Source organism: Ambystoma mexicanum, chromosome 1p (assembly GCF_040938575.1).
Source record: "Ambystoma mexicanum isolate Mex_15411 chromosome 1p, UKY_AmexF1_1, whole genome shotgun sequence".
Taxonomy (NCBI): Eukaryota; Metazoa; Chordata; class Amphibia; order Caudata; family Ambystomatidae; genus Ambystoma; species Ambystoma mexicanum.
In genome coordinates, this window is record NC_090921.1 from 408149544 (window position 1) to 408172540 (window position 22997).

The window sequence follows — 22997 nt, forward strand, 5'->3', positions numbered from 1 at the left end:
CTGTGTTTGTTTTTGGCTATGGGCGGTTCATGTGTTAGTGAATGGCTTGCGCGGTTGAGTGGAGATGGGTATTGCAGGGATGTGTAGTTAGGCGTTGTTACAGGAGGGTGCATGGGTTTGGGTTAGGGGGAGCATGGGGAATGAAGGAGAAACAAAGGGGTGAGTCTACCTACATGGATGAGGTCGGAGGGTGGAGTGGTAGAGGGGAGGTGGATCGAGAGGTGTAGGTCGGCAGAGATTTGCAGAGTACAGGCTGAGGGTCATCACCTACCTCTGAGTTTTGTGCGTTTGGGTGCTGAGGGGATAGAGGCGATGGTTCAGGGAAGGGCCAGACTATCCACACTCAGTGAGGGCAAGGGGCTTGTCAGGGTAGGATATTTTGGGGTAGTCGATATGGTGGTTGGTGGGTGGGCAGACCTTGCAGAGGGAGGTGTGGTTGGTTGTGGGAAGTGGAGTTAACACCAGGCAGCGGAAGTCGTGGGCAAAAGCTGTTGCAGCGCCCCCTGCATTCCTCTTGGATGGTTGTGACGACAGTGTGGGGTAGGTTGAGAGTGTGTCTGAGGGTGTCAGTTTGGAGGGTGCTGGGAACAGCTTCCTCTTGTGTGAGAGATGAGCTGGGGGTGGTGTCTTGTGATCTCTGGGTGTGTAGCTAGGGGGTCCAGCGACAGGGGGCGAGAGTTGAGGGGGTGTACTTTACAAAAGAAGGTGCAAGGGTTGTGCTATCGGGCAGACTGTGTTTTAAGGAGCGTCAGAGAGCTCCTCTTGTCTGAGAGTTGGACGCTGTGCAGTGGGGTGCTTTGGGAGGGGGACCTCCTGCAGGGGGGAGTAGAGAGGCGAAGCAGGGTCAGGGAGGCAATGGGCCTGTGAGAAAACAAACAGTGGATGGTTCAGTTGTTTCTGGGAGTTGGAGGGTGGGCGCTGTGGGAGGCTGTGGGTTCTCAGTGAGGGAGTGTGAGCACAAGGGTTTCGGGGTTGGAGGAGAGCTGGTGCTGGTGGTTGGTAGGGAGTATGCAGTGGGTGACTCTGGGTGGGCCAGGGAGCTCCTCTGGTAAGTGCATTGGAGGGTGCGCGGTGAGTGGTGGTGGTGAAGTGTCGGTGGGTGGGTGGGAATGGAAGAGGTGGCGAGGTGTTGTGTGGTGTAAGGTGGCTTCAGGGCTGAGGGTACGAGGGTGGGGAATGTAAATTGGATGAGGTGTGAGTGAGAGTGTTTCAGAGCTCTGTGTGAATGTGAGTGGGCTGGTTTGTGGTGACAGGGTGTGTGTATGTGAGGGGTTCTGGGTGTGTGAGGTACTTGGTTTGGGAAAGAGGGTGAGTGAGTGAGGGCTGAAATGCAGAGGGTGTGTGTTTTGGAGGGTCTGAAATCTCCATGTGTAAGTGAGTGGGGGGGTGTTGGTGGTAGGCACTGTGTGTGTGCATGTTTCCGGGTGAGTGTTGTAATGGGTTTGAGAATGACGGAGCGTGGATGGGTGGTATAAGGTGGGTGAGGTATGAACTGGGGTGTATGATTTTGCGGGAGTGTGGTGTAGCGTTTGAAGATGAGGGTGCGTGGGTGTGTGGTGTCTGGCGGATGCAGTGCATTATGGAGTATCAGAAATCCGCTCTTGTGAGTGGGTATGGGGTTGTGCAGAGGGTGGCAATGTGTGGGTGGGTCAGTCTGGGTGAGTGTGGCCGTGATCTAGGGGATGGATGGGGGATGGGGATCTGGGAAGTGCATGCGTCTGGCATGGGGGTATGCTAATTGCCATGGCTGTGTAAGGATGACGCTGGGTGGGCGGATAGGAGGCACTGGGGTGGCTGTGATTGAGATACCACTCTAGATGAGGGGCTAGACGGGCGAGGGTCAGATCGGTACATGAGGACGCCTAGAGTTGAGGCAAACAGGGTCTAGTGCATCTGGAATGGGGAGAAGGGTTTTAAATGGAGGCGAAGCTGCAAATGCAGTGACTCCTAGATTTTGGACTCCTGGATAGAGGTAGAAGGGCCTAAAGTGGGCGCACAATAGTAAATTAGTATCCTCTAGGTTAGAGATACATGGACCTAAGATAGGGGCACAGCAGTAATGCAGAGAATTCTAGAATTGGGCTAACTGGACCTAAAACGGGGGCGCCACAGTAGATGCAGTAACCCTTAGTTTGGGATGCCTGAGATGAGTGCACAACAGCAAATGAGCCACGCTCAGACCCGGGACACCTGGATAGAGAGAGAGAGGGGCCTAGGAAGAGTGCATGGACTTGGGATAACTGCTCCAGAATGGGTGAACAGCCGTTAATGGAGTGACGTTCAGATTTGGGACATCAAGATAGAGGGAGCAGACCTAAATAATAGGTACACAATAGTAAGCTGCAGTAATTGCTAGAAATTGGGGATTATCAAGACAATATGCCCAAATGTGAGAAATGGTTGTGTAACACAGTAAGGCAGGATGTGAGGTCTGGCTGACTAACACAATCTATCTGGATATGAGACATGGCACACTACACAATCTATCTAGATGTGAGATATGGCTGACTAACTCAATTTACCTTGATTTGAGATATGGCTGAATAACACAGTATGCAATGAATTGAGATATGGCTGACTAACTCAATGTATCCAGATGTTAGATATGGCTGACTAACACAACCTATCTAGATGTTAGATATGGCGGACTAACTCAATCTACCTAGATGTGAGGTATGGCTGACTAACACAATCTATCTAGATGTGAGATATAGCTAACATGCACGTGAGTGGCATATTACAAGCCTGTAGGTAATAAGATCGGTAGGACAGTTTAATGGGGAGCAGTAATGGCTGGTCCCCCTGTCTGAACCTTGCTTACCTTGTTAGTTGCTGCCGGTTGATGGATGCAGGCTCCACAGGCTAACACGGGCCAACACGGTCTGGAACTGCTTCTTTAGGAGCTGCGCTTTGCCTCTGGGTCCTTAGCCAGAGGGGGCTGCAACGGGCAGTGGGGCTACCCTGAATACGTTAGTAAAGTAGGACCAAGTGTCCGATCGGGGGGGGGGGGTGTGCGGGCAGTGGGAGGGAGAGGGAGGCTCAAAAGGGCGTCGGAAAACACAACAAATTTAAATGAAAGCACCAAACAGATAGAATGCAGGCTGAATGGGTCAGGACAGCACACTTACCACGATGGTAGGCAGAAGTGGAGTGAATGCTGTATCAACGAGGGTCTACACCCTTGTGGAAGCTACAGTGGGCCTTGGGCCCAACAAGCACTAGGGGGGCGGTCTGGGAGGTGAGAGGGAGAAGGGAAACACGGAAGCGGCAGACGGAAGGAGTGGGAGGCTCAAAAGGACATCGGGAAACACAACAAAATGAAATTAAAGCACCAAACAGATGTAATGGGCCGGGTGGGTCTATGGATTTCTATGTGCACCACTAGCTGCCTCTCCTGGTCTATGGTTGTCTCTGTGTTTCTGTCTATTTCTAGATGCCTCTCCTGGTCTACGCCTTTCTCGGTGTATCTGTGCAGCTCTAGCTGCCTCTCCCAGTCTAGGGCTGTCTCTGTGCATCTCTAGCTGCCTCTCCTGGTCTATGGCTGTCTCTGTGCTTCTCTAGCTGCCTCTTCTGGTCTATGACTGTCCCTGTGTTTCTGTGCATCTCTAGCTGCCTCTTCTGTTCTATGGCTGTCTCTGTGTTTCTGTGCATCTCTAGCTGCCTCTCCTGGTCTATGGCTGTCTCTGTGCATCTCTAGCTGCATCTCCTGGTCTATGGCTGTCTCTGTGTTTCTGTGCATCTGTAGCTGCCTCTCCTGTTCCATGGCTGTCTCTGTGTTTCTGTGCAGCTCTAGCTGCCTCTCCTGGTCTATGGCTGTCTCTGTGTTTCTGTGCTTCTCTAGCTGCCTCTCCTGTTCTATGGCTGTCTGTGTTTCTGTGCAGCTCTAGCTGCCTCTCCTGGTCTATGGCTGTCTCTGTGTTTCTGTGCATCTCTAGCTGCCTCTCCTGTTCTATGGCTGTCTCTGTGTTCCTGTGCAGTTCCAGCTGCCACACCTGGTATATGGATATTATTGTGAGTTGCTGTACCTCTAGCTGCCTCTCCTTTTCCACAGCTGTCTGTGTATCTGTAGATACCCCTCCGTGTCCTGGCTGCATCTGTGTGTCTTTGTATGTCTAGCCACCTCACACTGTCCTTGGGCGACTGTGTGTCTGTGTCAGGGTATATCAAGTCGTCTTCCCTTCTTCATGGGTGTCTCTGTGTATCTCAAACTGCCCATGCCTGGCCATAGTGGTCTGTGTGTCTGTGTATTTCTATCTGCCTCTCCCTGTCCATAGATAGCTCCTTGTGTCTGCATACATTTACCTTCCTCTCCTTTTCCATGGCTGCCTCAATGTGTCTCTAGCTGTTACTTCCTGCCCATGGCTCTCTCTCTGTCTGTGTGTACACACATATATATATATATATATATATATATATATATATATATATATATATATATATATATATATATATATATATGTCTACTATAGCTGCCTCTCCCTATCCATGGCTGTATCTGAAAATCTATACCTGCCTCTAACTGTTCATGGCTGCCTCTGAATATCTCTGGCTGCCTCTCCCTGTCCATGGCTGCCTCTGAATATCTCTAGCAACCTCTCCCTGTCCATGATTGCCTCTGAATATCTCTAGCTGCCACTCCCTGTCCATGGTTGTCTCTGAATGTCTCTAGCTGCCTCCCCCGGTCCATGGTTGCCTCTGAATATCTCTAGCTGCCTCTCTCTCTCCATGGCTGTCTCTGAATGTCTCTAGCTGCCTCTCCCTGAACATAGATGTTTCTTTGTATCTGATTGTCTCTAGCTGCATCTCCCTATCCATGGCTGCCTCTGAATATCTTTAGCTGCTTTCCCTGAACATAGCTGTCTCTTTGTGTCTGCTTGTCTCTACTACCTCTCCCTGTCCATGGATGCCCCTGAATGTCTCTAGCTGCCTCTCCCTGAACATAGCTGTCTCTTTGTGTTTGCTTGTCTCTAGCTACCTCTCCCTGTCCATGGCTGCCTCTGTATATTTCTAGCTGCCTCTCCCTGTTCAGGGCTGCCTCTGAATATCTATAACTGCCTTTCCCTGAACATAGCTGTTCTTTGTGTCTGCTTGTCTCTAGCGGCCTCTCCTTGTCCACGGCTGCCTCTGAATATCTCTAGCTGCCTCTCCCTGAACATAGATGTCTCTTTGTGTCTGATTGTCTCTAGCTGCCTCTCTCTGTCCATGGCTACCTCGAATATCTCTAGCTGCCTCTCCCTATCCATGGCTGACTCTGAATATCTCTAGCTGCCTTTCCCTGAACATAGCTGTCTCTCTGTGTCTGCTTGTCTCTAGCTGCCTCTCCCTGTCCATGGCTGTCTCTGAATATCTCTAGCTGCCTCTCTCTGAACATAGCTGTCTCTTTGTGTCTGCTTGTCTCTAGCTGATTCCCTGTCCATGGCTGCCTCTGAATATCTCTAGCTGCCTTTCCCTGAGCATAGCTGTCTCTTTGTGTCTGCTTGTCTCTAGATGCCTCTCCCTGTCCATGGCTGCCTCTGAATATCTCTAGCGGCCTCTCCCTATCCATGGCTGCCTCTGAATATATCTAGGGGCCTCTCCCTGTCTATGGCTGACTCTGAATATCTCTAGCTACCTCTCCCTGTCTATGGCTGCCTCTGAATATTTCTAGATGCCTCTCCCTGTCCATGGCTGCCTCTGAATATCTCTAACTGCCTTTCCCTGAACATAGCTGTCTCTTTGTGTCTGATTGTCTCTAGCTGCCTCTCCCGGTCCATGGCTGCCTCGAATATCTCTAGCTGCCTCTCCCTATCCATGGCTGACTCTGAATATCTCTAGCTGCCTTTCCCTGAACATAGCTCTCTCTCTGTGTCTGCTTGTCTCTAGCTTCCTCTCCCTGTCCATGGCTGTCTCTGAATATCTCTAGCTGCCTCTCTCTGAACATAGCTGTCTCTTTGTGTCTGCTTGTCTCTAGCTGCCTCTCCCTGTCCATGGCTGCCTCTGAATATCTCTAGCTGCCTCTCCCTGTCCATGGCTGCCTCTGAATATCTCTAGCGGCCTCTCCCTGCCCATGGCTGCCTCTGAATATCTCTAGCTGCCTTTCCCTGAACATAGCTGTCTCTTTGTGTCTGCTTGTCTCTAGCTGCCTCTCCCTGTCCATGGCTGCCTCTGAATATCTCTAGCTGCCTTTCCCTGAACATAGCTGTCTCTTTGTGACTGCTTGTCTCTAGCTGCCTCTCCCTGTCCATGGCTGCCTCTGAATATCTCTAGCTGCCTCTCCCTGTCCATGGCTGCCTCTGAATATCTCTAGCTGCCTCTCCCTGTCCATGGCTGCCTCTGAATATCTCTAGCGGACTTTCCCTGAACATAGCTGTCTCTTTGTGTCTGCTTGTCTCTAGCTGCCTCTCCCTGTCCATGGCTGCCTCTGAATATCTCTAGCTGCCTCTCCCTGTCCATGGCTGCCTCTGAATATCTCTAGCGGCCTCTCCCTATCCATGGCTGCCTCTGAATATCTCTAGCGGCCTCTCCCTGCCCATGGCTTCCTCTGAATATCTCTAGCTGCCTCTCCCTGTCCATGGCTGCCTCTGAATATCTCTAGCGGCCTCTCCCTATCCATGGCTGCCTCTGAATATCTCTAGCGGCCTCTCCCTATCCATGGCTGCCTCTGAATATCTCTAGCTGCCTTTCCCTGAACATAGCTGTCTCTTTGTGTCTGCTTGTCTCTAGCTGCCTCTCCCTGTCCATGGCTGCCTCTGAATATCTCTAGCTGCCTTTCCCTGAACATAGCTGTCTCTTTGTGTCTGCTTGTCTCTAGCTGCCTCTCCCTGTCCATGACTGCCTCTGAATATCTCTAGCTGCCTCTCCCTGTCCATGGCTGCCTCTGAATATCTCTAGCGGCTTCTCCCTATCCATGGCTGCCTCTGAATATCTCTAGCGGCCTCTCCCTGCCCATGGCTGCCTCTGAATATCTCTAGCTGCCTCTCCCTGTCCATGGCTGCCTCTGAATATCTCTAGCGGCCTCTCCCTATCCATGGCTGCCTCTGAATATCTCTAGCGGCCTCTCCCTATCCATGGCTGCCTCTGAATATCTCTAGCTGCCTTTCCCTGAACATAGCTGTCTCTTTGGTCTGCCTGTCCCTAGTGGCCTCTCCCTGTCCATGGCTGACTCTGAATATCTCTAGCTGCCTCTCCCTGAACATAGCTGCCTCTGAATATCTCTAGCTGCCTCTCCCTGTCCATGGCTGCCTCTGAATATCTCTAGCTGCCTCTCCCTGAACATAGCTGCCTCTGAATATCTCTAGCTGCCTCTCCCTGTCCATGGCTGCCTCTGAATATCTCTAGCTGCCTCTCCCTGTCCATAGCTGCCTCTGAATATCTCTAGCTGCCTCTCACTGAACATAGCTGCCTCTGAATATCTCTAGCTGCCTCTCCCTGTCCATAGCTGCCTCTGAATATCTCTAGCTGCCTCTCCCTGAACATAGCTGCCTCTGAATATCTCTAGTGGCCTCTCCCTATCCATGGCTGCCTCTGAATATCTCGAGTTGTCTTTCCCTGAACATAGCTGTCTCTCTGTGTCTGCCTGTCCCTAGTGGCCTCTCCCTGTCCATGGCTGCTTCTGAATATCTCTAGCGGCCTCTCCCTGTCCATGGCTGCCTCTGAATATCTCTAGCGGCCTCTCCCTGCCCATGGCTGCCTCTGAATATCTCTAGCTGCCTCTCCCTGTCCATGGCTGCCTCTGAATATCTCTAGCGGCCTCTCCCTATCCATGGCTGCCTCTGAATATCTCTAGCGGCCTCTCCCTATCCATGGCTGCCTCTGAATATCTCTAGCGGCCTCTCCCTGTCCATGGCTGCCTCTGAATATCTCTAGTGGCCTCTCCCTGTCCATGGCTGCCTCTGAATATCTCTAGCGGCCTCTCACTTTCCATGCTTGCCTGTGTGCCTCTCTGTACATTAGATCTATTTCTCTGAGTTGATTCCACCTCAGCACCATTACATTGCCATTTAGAGGTCCATTGACCCGCTTTCCCGTTGCCAAGTCAGTGACCATATTCCCCCTACAAGCATCAAATGCTAGTTGACGTCAAGGAACCAATTTCAAACCCTTGTGTGCTTTTACGCAAACCATCACATCCCATCATGCCAATATTCCTAATCCTTGTCTTGCAGATTGTTATCAATACCATGTGTGGCTATGAAACGCAGAACCTGCGGCCCTGGTATGCCGGAGACAGGATCCACGTGGACGGATGCCTGGAGAAGATGGTGGCCTGGGGCAAGGGGCACCTGCTGGTGGTTGCAGGGGTCGCACTGGGGCTCGTCTTCTTGGAGGTAATAGAGAATCTGAGCGCAGATGCGGACCACCAGTCCATTCCTTTTCACACATTGGTGCTCATAAAGCGTATGGTGGTACCTGTAAAAATAGGTGGAATATGGCTTCCCCCCCACCCCACGCTGTGGGGGCAGACATGGCCGCTAAGGGCCTGCCAGCACGAGCCTAGGTAGGCCGGAGAGGATCGTCGAGGAGGCTGGGGGCCGTTACTGGCCATGTCCACCTCCCACAGCGGGGGGGGGGGGTACGGAAAGACATTCAGACCCCAGGGTTTAGCTGGGGTGCCAATGCTTTGTTAATTTTCCTTGGAAGATTGGCTGCGCAAGCAACGCCAATATCCCAATAAAAAAAGATGCCCGTCCCCATAGGGAAAAGGGGCATTCATTCCTGTTTCTAATATTGGTTCTATGTGAAAATATTCCCAGGGAAACAAAGGCATGTGAAAAGGTAGTCAGCAAAAAGAATGTAGTCATTTAATACAAGCAATACAAAGTGTGAAAATATTGCCAGTAAGAAGATTGCTAAAAACTTATATTTCAATACAGAAAAGTACAAGGCTGTAACCCTAACAATGACCCAAACCTCAAATAAAACCTCCACAAGAACCCTAACTCAGTTTCTAAACCTTACCCTAGCTCCTATTACAACCCTTATTCCACCTTGAACCCTTACCTAACACTAACCTTTCAGCGCACTAAAGCATTTTATTTGCATGTCACTCAATACAAAACACCAAATAAATAGAAAATGAACAGTGCACCTAATCCCGACCCCATCACCAGCTCGCCAAACATTTCACAGCCTTACCCTAACCGGAAACCGGAAACCTAAAACTTTCCCTTACCTGGTAAAATAGCTCAGTGAGTTCAGTGCATGCTGCTGTAATCTGTGTGTGATCTGTAGATCGCAGGTTTGAATCCCGCTAAGGTTGACTGAGTCTTTCAACCGTCCAAGGTCAATAAAACTGAGTAACAGTTTCCATTAGTTCATAATAATTGCAAATGTAAAGCGCTTTGGATAAAAGCAGTATATAATAGCAGGTTATTATAATCCCAATGCTTACTCTACCTAACCACTAGGTCTATCCTAACCCCCATTCTAAACCATGACCACCCCTCTCTACCCACCTTATCCCCTACTATAACAGTTACCCAAAACTACAACTCAATTAGCCCTAGCCATACCCTGAAACTTAATCTAACCAAACCCCAACATTACCAACCACAATCACGCTTACCCCAATTCTAACCAAAATCTTACTTCTGCCCTTAGCCCTTAATCCAGGCAATCACAAGACAACTAAACGGTAGCAGCAATCCATATTTTTGGCTGCTTTTCAGCTGCATGCTTTGACTACTTTTTGCTTGGCGACATTTTCACTACAGAGGGATTTTCACTGTGGTTTGTTTTACTGACTACATTTTCACTGGATACCCTAATATTGTTGTATACATTGTCTACTTATTAGTTGTATGTAGCAGCCAAAAAAGCGGTATTGAAATTGCAATTACTTCATGATTTTGGAGGGAGTGTGCAGTGCGGGGTTGCAGTAGAGGAGCGAGTCTGGTGTCTAACCCTGGATGCGATATTGTCTAGAAAACGCCCTGCCCACCCCTCCACCAGGCACAGCACTACAGAGCAGCGCCCGTCACCTCTCTGCCAATCATTCGAGCCACGCGAGCCTCCAGCTGCAATCTTGAAATTAGCCCCAACGGGATCTCACAGGTAGATTCCATTGGCCAGACTGCACGTGCGCCGCACGGTTGGAACGAGGGACTCAGCACCTGGTGCCAATGACTAATCCCTCTCAATAGCATGAGAAGGGGGTTTAGATTCTATTAAAGACAAGGAGGCGAGTATTACGCATTACAATCTTTGCTCTGAAACCACAGCAGCAAAGAAAAAACATTTACGAACAAAAAAAGTTTGAAAAACAGAACTAAATTGAGTTCAATGTCAATGCAGGGGGTGACTCCCCAAACCATCATGGAGGACAGGCCTTGCCCTGCAGGAGACCAATGAGCAGGGACCCTTCTCTATATAAGTCCTTTACTCCAATCCCAACTCCTCTTTCTGATGCTGTCGTGAACCAGACGTCCACTGCACACACCACATGATAAAATATGAAGACAAAATCCAGCGAAGCTCCCGGATCATGCACTTTCCACATCTTGAAACTGTGATCAACGTTTCTGAACAGAACCTCTCAGCCTGGAGCTGTAAGAACAACCAACAAAGAAGGGTGGGTGGATGGGAAGACCAACAAACCAAAGAATGTTCTCTCTTGAAAGACCTGTGTATAGGCGCGCTACAAATGCCATATCATATCATATCAAATATAATACTCGCGACATTGACGTTAATAGAATCTAAACCCCCTTCTCACGCTAGTGAGGGGAATTAGTCATTCTATGGCAAGACATGAGGCTCATATTATGCAATTTTGAAGCCCTTGAATCACATTAATTACAACCTGATCAATACAATAGCGACAATACAATAATAATAGGAGAAGAAGTGTTTTAAATGTTTCTAGTTTGATCAATCAACTGATTGCAAAATGTATTCCCCCAGGCTAAACTGCCCCAATAACTCTCCTATAAGGCATAGCAGTCTTAACTGCAAGGAACTAGGAAGATGAGCCAACTCCAGCGTTCCTCACAGTCCACCAAAACCAACTGGTTAAAAAGAGAGGGGGTGAGACACCGGACAAACGTCTTCCTATAGTAAGAGGCAGGAAAAAAGCATAGGAGTAATAAGCTCCTCTGTCTTCAACATCAAACATTTAAAACACTTAAAACCATACCATCTTATGGTAACCTAGATAGAAACATAAGAAATTAAACACTTAGTTCTCATGGAGATAAAGAAATAATTCCCCACCTCCTCCCCCCGCCCACCCGCGAGGTGAAAGCTTTGTTGGTCTCATCCCATATGTTGCTGAAAGAAATCATACTAGAAACAAGACATGTCATATGACTACCCTGGGAAACAGAGCTGAAAAGGCAAATAGAAAGCCCAAGCGGGAGTCAAAGGCAACTTTATTACCATGTTATAGGACACCCTAGCTTAGGTCGAGCTAAAATGCAATAGGCTTGAGGCCTTGTGCACCCAGAAGTGTGAACCCCAAGTCCTGTCCTTAATTACACCACAGTCTCCAGTCATATGAAACACTTGTATACCGGTAAACCTTCCTAAACCCAGAAAGTATTACGCCTTCTGGAGGCAGAAGCGGGATGGGAGAGTGAGGTCACACCTGAACCCCAGCAGATACGCGCTAAATAACATCCTTACCAAGAAGAGCCCAACCAGGGGACACTGATGACAAAGAGATATTTCTGAAAATCCTTGAAAACACCAGGAAGAGTTAAATTTGTCAAGCCGTAAGACGGAGACCCTCAGACCTCCTGAGCCCTTGAAGAAGGACTCTGCTATCATGACAACAGGGAGATATTTACATAACTCTGACCCTTAAGAGACAGAACTTGGCAAAGAGAAAAACTTAATTGCTCCATCATAGTGATACCTGTACTCCCCTGCTAGATGTACCAGGGCCTGAAGCTTATCCCCTCTCTCCTGGTTGATAAATCCTTTAGAGGAACATAACTAACCGAAGGAGGACACATGCCATAGTCTTGAGAAAGACTCTAGGCTGCTACGAAACTGATCACTACCCAGTTAATGTGAAGTTTGCTTACCGGAGGAGGACTGACCTCCATTTTAGTAAATCTGAACTATCTTAACACCCCAGCACACTGTGTTGGCACTTTATTGTAGCCCAACCTCCAGAGGGAACCAAGATATCTACCTGCCATGCAGGCAGCTAAGTGAACCCAGTCACTAACGAAGTGTCTCCCTGCCCTCGAGCAATCTCACTGACAGACACTTGCGTGGATGGCTAATGCTGAGTCGTTGAAACACCCTGTGATCGTGAGGCCGTAATAACTTAGATGGAAGATGAGCACCACCCCCAAACCCCTCCATCCCACTGAGGGGTATTGTCCCTTCCTAGAGGAGGAGATAAACCTCCTCCGCTTATCTAAGGAAAAGACTTCACTCCACTGGAACTGAAAAACTTAACCAAAACAAGAAACAAGTATATCCTCCAGACCTTAATGGCTGAAGTGACCCTGCAGCGGATCCCCTTAATTTAGTGAGATACTCCTGCTAAAGGGAAAAACTGAAACCCTCAGGTGCTCCTCTGGTGCTCCTCCCAGAGGTGTAACTTTATGATGCAACCCTCCGCGAAAAGGATAGAGAGGGGGGCAGGACAGGGGTGTCGGAGGGAGGGAGGGAGAAGGGCAATGACCTTGGGATAATTATCGTGCCCAGTAATTTAAAGGCTGTGAAGGAATACTGGAACACCGTCCCTTCAACATTGAGGCCTGGACCTCTGTATGCATTCAAGGCTGACTGGCCTCCGGAGATCAGGGGAAAGGAAACCGAAGCACATTACACATAATAAAATAGCACATATATAGTGCTACAAACCCTCAGGTATCTGAGCGCTGCTTACTAATAGTACCCACGGTGTATGGTGTTCATTTATTGACCTCGGAAGGATGAAAGATTGACTTTGGGCCCTTCCAGGATTTGAAAACCTGCGTCAGCAGGCTCTGCACAAATGTCAAAGCAAGCACTCATGTCGCTGCGCTGAAGGGAAAAAAGAATGAAAATAAACATCCACCTACCGACTGCAAAGAGAAACAACCCCTTTGAGGGTAAAAACTGGGCTTGTACTCCTCGAGCAGAGGGGAAATTGTAAACACCGCTAGACGTATTAGCGGGAACAGGCAACGCCTTGGGAGGAAAAACCATAGGAAGAACTACAGAATGTTATTATTTGGTAATCTTTCACTCTGATACCAGCAAGTGTTTCGTAGCCACTGCATCAGGGTCAGAACCTGGGTTGCACAACGTTTTATTGCTTACAAGACTAAACAGTTACTTTGAGGTGACCTTGTCCCCGCCAATAGATAAAATTGCATTGATTAATGCCATATTGGGTAAACAATAAGGGAAATCACGCCACCCTTTAAGGAGTGGAATTGGTGTTACCGAGCAGGCAAAACCCCATCTGCACCTCAAGCCCCACGCCCTTGTATGTCAATAGGGACAGTAGGGGTTATTTCCCTCTTCAACCTGTCGAGAGAAAATCTCGGTAATGTATTCAACACGCAGTCACCAGCCTTCCAGTCCTCATCTACCCCTCCTATGGGGTCCTTCCCTTTCCCTGGCAAACAATGATACCAGGACGTCTTGATCAAGAGGAAAAAAGGGGTCTAACATTTTAGTATATCCCCAATTATTAGTATAAGAAAAAGGGGACTGAACTGCCTAAGGGAGTGAAAGGACTGAGTTGTCCTGTAACTAACTAACGTATGGGGCCAACATAATTTACTAAAAGGACTAAAGTTTAGCGACTGAGTGATGGCCAGAAAGGAAGGTAGCCCCCCCCCCTAAGGTGTGATAACGACCTCCTCCAAACTCTCCATCCAAATACTCTTTTCTTTGAAGTATTAATTAATTAATTAATTAATAATTAATAAATAGAAAGTAATCCTTTCCTAGGAAGTGGGGATACGCCCGAACAGGGGCCCGAACCCTGGGCCCTTATATAAAAGCTGATGCTTACTGAGCCAACTGGGCTACTGCCAACAGGAAAAACATGAATGTGTTTCACATATAGTTTAACAATATATTGTTCAGTAAAGGAGTACACTGAGCAAGTGTCCCTCAAACTGCTCACCCTAGCAGGGTGTGGAAACCAGCAGTACGCAAGGGCAACCTCGCACCAGGACACAGGCAAAGCCTGCAACCGAGCAGGTTATGGCACACTACAGTGAAGGCTATCACCTATGCCATATGCAGCGCTTAACAAAGCTGCAGAGTGGCAGTGCATCAGGCTCTTGAGCGGGCGGGTTGGCCAAATATATATTGTAAATAAAAAATGTACTAGATTAGGCTGGAAGTGAACCTGGGTCCTCCTGCATGGTGAACATGCAGCTCTATCATTGAGCTATCTCACTTCTGAACTGCGTAGAAGCTTTTGCCACATTACACATCAGTATATATAAATTACACAGTTACTGAAAAGAGACATAGGGGAAACATTGAAGGTAATTGAACTAACACTCTCCTGGACTCATGTCAACATCCCTAAACAGTAAGCCACCACGTTCCTCTGGCATGCACCAGATCTGAAGCAGAAGCTTCTATTAGAGCAGTAGAGATAAGATGAGCGGCCATGCTTGGCAAATAGCTCAGTTAGAGGACAAAGTGGCGCTCTGCTGTTAATCAACAAAATCGCAATGGAATAAATTAAACCAACAGTGTCCTGCATAGGCACGCTGTAAATCACTGTCAGACACCAGTCTGTGGCAGCCAGCTGAGGGGCCTTCCCTGTGGGTTTGGGGGGGTCAAGACCCAGGGTCACTAAGATGCCAGACCTGAGAAAACACAGCTCTCCATTGAAAAAATGAACCTTGTCCATGACGCCCTGCAGACACTTTCACTGAACAGATTTCCCTCTCTCAAAGCTACCCACGCGCACCGGCTCTGAAACAAAAGCTTCCGTTAGACTGGCGCGCACAGGTTGAAATAATTTCCAAGCTTACCAGCGCGAGCCCTAACATTCTAGCACTAAAACCACACATAAATAAGAGCGGAGGCCGCACGTGGCTTCCCAGACACAGTGCTACCAAAGCAGAAAAAACTTCTTTATACCATAAAGGCATCCTAATATTATTTACAAATACACAAATACATTTATATTCATACAATTTATGGCCTACCACTGACTAACATGCAAGACACAACTACAAGGAGTGACTTAGCTGTGGTGTCAGCAGCAAAGAAAGAGGAGTTGGGATTGGAGTAAAGGACCTATATAGAGAAGGGTCCCTGCTCATTGGTCTCCTCCAGGGCATGACCTGTCCTCCGTGATGGTTTGGGGAGTCAGCCCTTGCATTGACATTGAACTCTATTTAGTTCTGTTTTCAAACTTTTTTTGTTTGTAAAAGGTTTTTCTTTGCTTCTGTAGTTTCAGAGTAAAGATGGTAATGCATAATATGAGCCTCCTGTCTTGCCATAGAATCTGAATCCCAACACACAGCCGATGACCAGCTGTCGGCAGCCCCTGAATCATGTTCCCTGGATACAAGGACAACCCACGCTTGGGCAGAAGTACTCCATAACTAAGGAATTGCCACACATTCAAATGTACTTCCAGCCTGACCCTGGAACATTGCACAGTACTTTATTTAGAGTGCGAATTCCCTGGGGAAAGAACATCTGTTCAAACATTTAAACAAGCACTGCAGAGTCCATTAGTCTGGCCTTGTTAATGCAACTTGTAACCTCACAGGCACAGCCATAGTAATCTTATGTCTGGGATATTGCAGTCACATGGCCGGTGCTGTGCAGCCATACATGTCTATGTACACACATCATATGCCCACGTCCGACCTCATATACTGCGTCTCAGCTATATGCCAGTTTCAGCCTCAAAGGCCCAGGTGCCTCCCTCGCATGCCATATAGCACACTTCTTCACTGAGCACAGAGGTCCTGCAGAACTGCATCCGCATCAGAGCACACAGCGCAGGTCCCCAAAGAAATCACTGTCCTGTTATGTGCAAGGCTTTACCCAGCGATTGGACCCCCAGAGAGATACATGTATCACATTGCAACCTAACCCTGCTGAGTGGAGCTGTCCATACAAGACTTTATGTACCAGGAGACCTACTCAGTATAGGTGGCCCACATATGCCAGCATTATCCATTCCATTCTGAAAAAACTAGTCCAGTCCTTAAGTTTTCATTCGGAGATTTGCAGTCCTTATTTCCCCAACAAACACAGGACTACAAGTCCACAAATGCAGAGCAGAAACCGGGACTGGACTGTTTCGGGAATGTTGGATAATGTTGTCATGTATGGTGACCTCTCTCAGAAAACTGCTCGTCCTCAAAATGTCCTCTGCCTCGCTGGGGCACAGTAATAGCTGGTCTACAGTTCCCAGAAAATAAGTCTTCCTCGGAGGTACCCAGAGGCCAGACATCTGTGAAACCTCTTTCGTCCGAATGTCACCAGGCCTAGCAGGACCACGATTGTTTCATTATTTACTGCTTTTACTAATGCTTAGTTTGCCCTGGTTGACTCCCCAGTTTGCCCTGGTGGCGCCTGGAAACACCATTTTATTGCATATGCGTAAATGATCAGTAAAATAAATAAAAAATAAGTAAAATGCATTCTAGCCCACTCACAAATGTCCACACATTAACCTCCCTTTACTCCTGCAATGAACTTTTATTACAGAGGATGGCTGCCAACCCCGGCCGATGGACTCTATTCTACAGTTTACCAATCCTGTTCCCTGCCACCTCCCTCCAAAATACAATAAATAATGGGCCCAGTGGAAGAGATGGTTGGCATAATCACAATTGATTATTTATAATGCGCATAATGCCCACGGGTTTCTAAGCGCAGAGACGGGAATCGAACCTGTGCTGCTCGGTGTCGTTTTGCTACCCAGGCGAGCACGTTGCCCCTGAGCTATCCACCCATTGATCTTAGTGGCAGGGCTGCGGTCCTGAATGCTGCCACTCTCTCATTGAAGGAGACATGCTAAACCACCAATGAAACAGTGTGGTGCACTAACCCTGCAATGACAAATATTCGGGTGCAGGCAGTGCAGTCGTATGCCCATGTAGCACCACCAGGTACAGCTTCACATATCAGTATTCAGCCTCATTCACTTAGAACATGGGCCCCACCGGACTGCATTTCCCAGAATGCACAATGCCACACTGAGGTCAGAGCAGGATGAGAGGTTGCGTAATGTACCCTGCCCCAATCTGTGCACATTCCCCCCTTAAAAACGACATGCCCCACAATGCACTCTGCCTAATCCAGTACAGAATGTGGCTATTCTTTCTAAAAATGCACTGTGTGTCAGAAATATCACACATAACCATAGCTCCCAGAAAATAAATTGCAGACTGCTCCACGTCACCGGGGCACTGTATCCCCCTTCTGCGCTTTGGTTTGCTCTAGTTTGACTCGTGTCTACTTTATAAAGTGAGCCAACATTACAGCCCTCGGAATGTAAACATTAAAGCCTAGGATTGGGGCACTTCGATACACTATTAAGAACAACACCTGGCATCAGTTAACACGACATGTAATTCCAAAAGAACATTTGAGTACACGTGTTACCTTTTGGCTTTCAAAGGGTTTGCATCGTGATGCGAGCGAGCATGCCATCTTTTGGAATACGCTTGTGTGAACTGTTGCACTGTGTCGTTGCTCACAAATGTGACATCCACCTGTGAAACACAACTTTACTGTGATTTTTCAGATTTTTGATTCGGTACATTCTTCGTTTGGAATTACATTAATACCAGGTCAATTGCCGTCTTTACAAAGCAACTCAAGACTTTTTTGTTTGATGACATAATTTCCCTTTCTTCCCTACCGGATGTTTGAATTCTACTGGACCCCTCTTCTCCTGACTACCTTGCATGTTCTTGTTGTCTGTTGTTCGTGTCTATGTGAGCGCCTTGAGCCCTAAGGGCGATATGGCGCTATATAAAAGATAATATAGATAAATAGACAGATGGATGAGGGGATAGATAGATAGATAGATAGATAGATAGATAGATAGATAGATAGATAGATAGATAGATAGATAGATAGATAGATAGATAGATAGATAGATAGATAGATAGATAGATGAGGGGGATAGGGAGATAGATAGATTGATAGATAGATAGATAGATAGATAGATAGATAGATAGATAGATAGATAGATAGATAGATAGATAGATAGATAGATAGATAGATAGATAGATAGATAGATAGATAGATAGATAGATAATAACTCGGACAAAAGTTGTCTACAGAGAGAGACGGAGAATGACCCAGATTCGGAGACGCATACTAAACCTATCAGATTTTCACCAACGATTCTGAGAGGTCCAAAAGCCCTACGCATTATTGTCAAAGGCTCCCCTGAGGAATCCCAGATAAACAACACTGCAAGTACACATAAAATAATCACAAAAATTGATAATAAAACTTCTTGGGAATGGCTATCTACAAATCTGCCAGGGCAAAGTTCCAATTAGACCGTCAGCCGACAGGATTGTATAAGTATTCAAATTGCCTTTGGAATTCTAGAGGATTTAAACACCTGTTTAAAAACATAAACCACAAATTATTGTCAGCTGATATTATATGCATACAAGAATGTTGGCTACAGAGTACCCCCTTCATTGATGGGCGCACATGTCGCTTAAACGAAGCTCAAAAGGGAGCCATGGGCAGACCCTCTGCCGGATTGTTAACCATCATAAAAAACACGACAAAGAAAACAATCATACGCTGCCTTGCGCCGTCTCCCTTAATACAAATCGTAATAATGAAAGATGAACAAGAACATACAACAACAGATGTAAAAACAACATCTATCCTCTTTAACCTGTATTGGAACAGCAAGGCAAAAGAAGGTGATTCATTTCTAAAGACAGTGATGAAGAATATTGACGAATTTAGAGCAGAATTTTTTCCATCGAGCATAATTATTTGTGGCGATTTAAATATCGACTGCATAAAAGCATGCAAAACAGGGAACGATGCACAACAAAAGACGAAAAATGCTTGATCAAATCAATGGCTGAAAGCAATCAAAATAAGAGATCTTAAAATGGTAAATGGTAATGTTAAAGGCGACTTAACTGGAGAAGTTACATGGTCCTTGTACAATGCCAGCGCTACACTGAACTACTTCTTTTTCGACTCAGGAACTTTCTCTCAAATAACCTCTTTGGATAGCTTGAATACCGACAAAAGTGATCATAACCAATTTATCACATCATTTGAGCACCCGAGGCAATCATTGAGAAATCATAAAAATTAACCTAGTGAACAATGGACCTACAGAGTCAGCACCAATAATAGTCTAAATAGACTCTGCCTAACAGACAGAGAATTACCTCGCCTAAACAAAGAAATTCAAAAATGGATAGGACAAAACAACATAGAGGTGGAATATGAAGAGTGTCTGAGCTTATTTAGAACAGCTGGCACAAAAGATGGAAATCGCCAAGTAAAAAGACTCCACAAATACGATCAACAACTGGCGGAAAAAAAGAAACAACTGCAAAAAAAGTGCAGCTTCTAAGGAAAAACAATAAAACAAAAGAAAATAAATTGGTAGATAAAATAGTAAGAACTAAATATCGCAATTGGGTTAAGGCTCATCGAGCCCAACTTTATCAGCAAGATGGAGAAAACATGATTCGGGCCACTGAAAACAAGAACCCAAAACTCTTCTGGACATTAATTAATGAACAGGCAAAGCCGACAGGTCATGAACAACTAAATCCAATTCAAGAACATCAATGGGTGCAGCATTTTGAGAGAATATATGATCTGAAAAAAGAAAACTTGAGAGAATTTAAAGAACCTCTAGCTAAAAGCTCATGGAAAATGCTCTTTAGCAGAAGTGAAATATTATCAATTATCAAGAAGGCAAAGGGATCGCGTGCTCCTGGACCGGATGGACTATCAAATTTTACGCTCAAGTTAGATCCGGAAATGTGGGCAGATTTCTGTTATGCCTTATTCAATAGAATCAACCTCATGCGACAAATACCCATGTCATGGAAAACCGCCATTGTAATCCCGATCTTTAAAAAGGGAGACCGTACCAAGCCGGAAAACTACCACCCGATTTCCCTTTTAGATGTCCTGGGAAAAGTTAATGCGGGCATACTCCTAAAAAGATTAAAAGAGTGGATTGCAACGAGCGGTAACTTTGACGACAGACAGACGGGTTTTGTAGAACAGCTCGATTGTGGCCTTAATCTCCTCCTGCTTAATGTCCTTAAAATGAAAGCATCAAAAGATAACCAACCTATCTACCTGGCTTTTATCGACATGGCGTCAGCCTTTGATAGAGTCGATAGAGAAATTCTTTGGGAAAAACTCAAGGCAAAGGGCTGTCCATCTGACTTATTGGAGTCAATTATAGCTTTCATTCAAACACCAAGTTTAAAATACGGCTAGACCTAAAAGGTAATCTTAGCAGATCCATAAAAACAACGAGAGGGTTAAAGCAAGGGTGTCCCCTGGCCTCAATACTGTATAACTTCTTTATACATGATATTGGGAGCTGTTTGAACCCGGAGAGATCATAGGCCCCTCACATTGATGGATCTGCCATAAACCACCTACTGTACGCTGACAACCTAGTGTTGTTGGACCTAACACAGATAGGGCTACAAAGAAAACTAGACGCCCTACAAGCATATGTATCAAACAGCAATCAAGAGATAAATGCAACGAAATCAGAAATCCTAATCTTCAAGAGATCGAAGACAAAAAAAAGCAAAGGATTTAAATGGAGGTTGAACAACACAACAATCAAAGTGTCCAGCAACTTGAAATATCTAGGTGTCATGATCAGCGGAGACGGTTGTGACAATCCATGGAAAATGAACCTGGAGCTAAAAATGGATCAACTTATTGCCCAAGCATTGATAATAAAGAAAAAGTTTGGAAAATTCTCGATACAATGTCTAATTGACTTTTACAACCGAAAAGTGATACCAACTATCACCTACGGGGGAGAGTGTTGTTTGAGAATGCCATGGGAAACCTGGGATCGCTTGGAATGCAGATTCTGGAAAAGAACGCTAAGGCTCCCAAATTGTGCCCCTAGCGGAGTAATAAGACACAAATTGGGACTCTATTCGCTACATGTTCAAATAGCATGGAAACTGTTGTCAACCTACAGAAAAGCAGATTCTAGCGATTGTCCAGCCCAATATAGGGTGCTAAAGCAACAAACTTTGTATAAGAACTCTGGGCTGGTAAGTATTTGGAGAAACAAGTGCCAAGAGATAATGGAGAATACCGACATCCGAATGGAAATGTTGCAAAACAATCCAAAAAAAAGTAAAAGAAGCTTTTTTGGCTGTAGACTGGGCCCAAACAGAAGCTATACGTACAAAAGCAAAATCTCACTCTTTCAGACAAATTATTTAACCTCCCAAAAATTCTCCCAAACTACCTAAAAAAAGTGAAAATCCAAAACACAGGGACTGTTTATTGTGCTTCAGATTGAACATTCTTAGAACTCGTCAGATTCTGAAGAAATATGGCATAGCAGAAAACAATATGTGTCGTCTTTGTAACGAAGAAGAGGAATCTTTACAACACTTGACAATGTTTTGTAAACAACTCAAATCTGAAAGAGAAAGAACTTTGCTACCAAATTTGCCAACAACATGCGAGCAGGACTCCGATGCATGGTGGGAGGCCATGTACATAGTTCTTAACAAAAAAACGGTCAGAGGACTAGGCTCGTTTGCAATTCAGGAAAAATTTGCAAGACAAGACAGCCACGAAGCTCTGTGAATTAGTTCAAATTGTACCTGGATACCTTAGCCAAACATAGGACATTTAACATCGTGGAATGAAGTAGGAGAATCGATGTGTAGTAAAATGTTTGGCTTGATGACGAGAAAGACAATGGAAATCAAAAGCAAAAATTGTATTAATTTGCGATAAATGCTTAAATAAAAAAAAATAATAATAGATAGATAGATAGATAGATAGATAGATAGATAGATAGATAGATAGATAGATAGATAGATGAGGGGATAGGGATATAGATAGATAGATAGATAGATAGATAGATAGATAGATAGAGAGAGAGAGAGAGAGAGAGAGATAGATAGATAGATAGATAGATAGATAGATAGATAGATAGATAGATAGATAGATAGATAGGATAGGGAGATAGATAGATAGATAGATAGATAGATAGATAGATAGATAGATAGATAGATAGATAGATAGATAGATAGATAGATAGATAGATAGATAGATAGATAGATAGATAGATAGGATAGGGAGATAGATAGATAGATAGATAGATAGATAGATAGATAGATAGATAGATAGATAGATAGATAGATAGATAGATAGGATAATAGATAGATAGATAGATAGATAGATAGATAGATAGATAGATAGATAGATAGATAGATAGATAGATAGATAGATAGATAGGATAGGGAGATAGATAGATAGGGAGATAGATAGATAGATAGATAGATAGATAGATAGATAGATAGATAGATAGATAGATAGATAGATAGATAGATAGATAGATAGATAGATAGATAGATAGATAGATAAGGGGATAGATAGATAGATAGATAGATAGATAGATAGATAGATAGATAGATAGATAGATAGATAGATAGATAGATAGATAGATAGATAGATAGATAGATAGGATAGGGAGATAAATAGATAGATAGATAGATAGATAGATAGATAGATAGATAGATAGATAGATAGATAGATAGATAGATAGATAGATAGATAGATAGATAGATAGATAGATAGATAGGATAGGGAGATAGATAGATAGATAGATAGATAGATAGATAGATAGATAGATAGATAGATAGATAGAGAGATAGATAGATAGATAGATAGATAGATAGATAGATAGATAGATAGATAGATAGATAGATAGATAGATAGATAGATAGATAGATAGATAGATAGATAGGATAGGGAGATAGATAGATAGATAGATAGATAGATAGATAGATAGATAGATAGATAGATAGATAGATAGATAGATAGATAGATAGATAGATAGATAGATA

The 22997-nt window shown here is 45.4% G+C and overlaps 1 protein-coding gene across 2 annotated transcripts in view; it reads left to right on the forward strand.

The window, feature by feature from the left end:
- LOC138571570 (tetraspanin-33-like) overlaps window positions 1–22997 on the forward strand; it is a 935706-nt gene that overhangs the window by 908746 nt on the left and 3963 nt on the right. For both annotated transcript variants that reach the window (XM_069649203.1, XM_069649204.1), the window contains one exon: window positions 8145–8306. In XM_069649203.1, the coding sequence (XP_069505304.1) occupies window positions 8145–8306 (162 nt within the window). The remainder of the gene's footprint in view (window positions 1–8144; window positions 8307–22997) is intronic.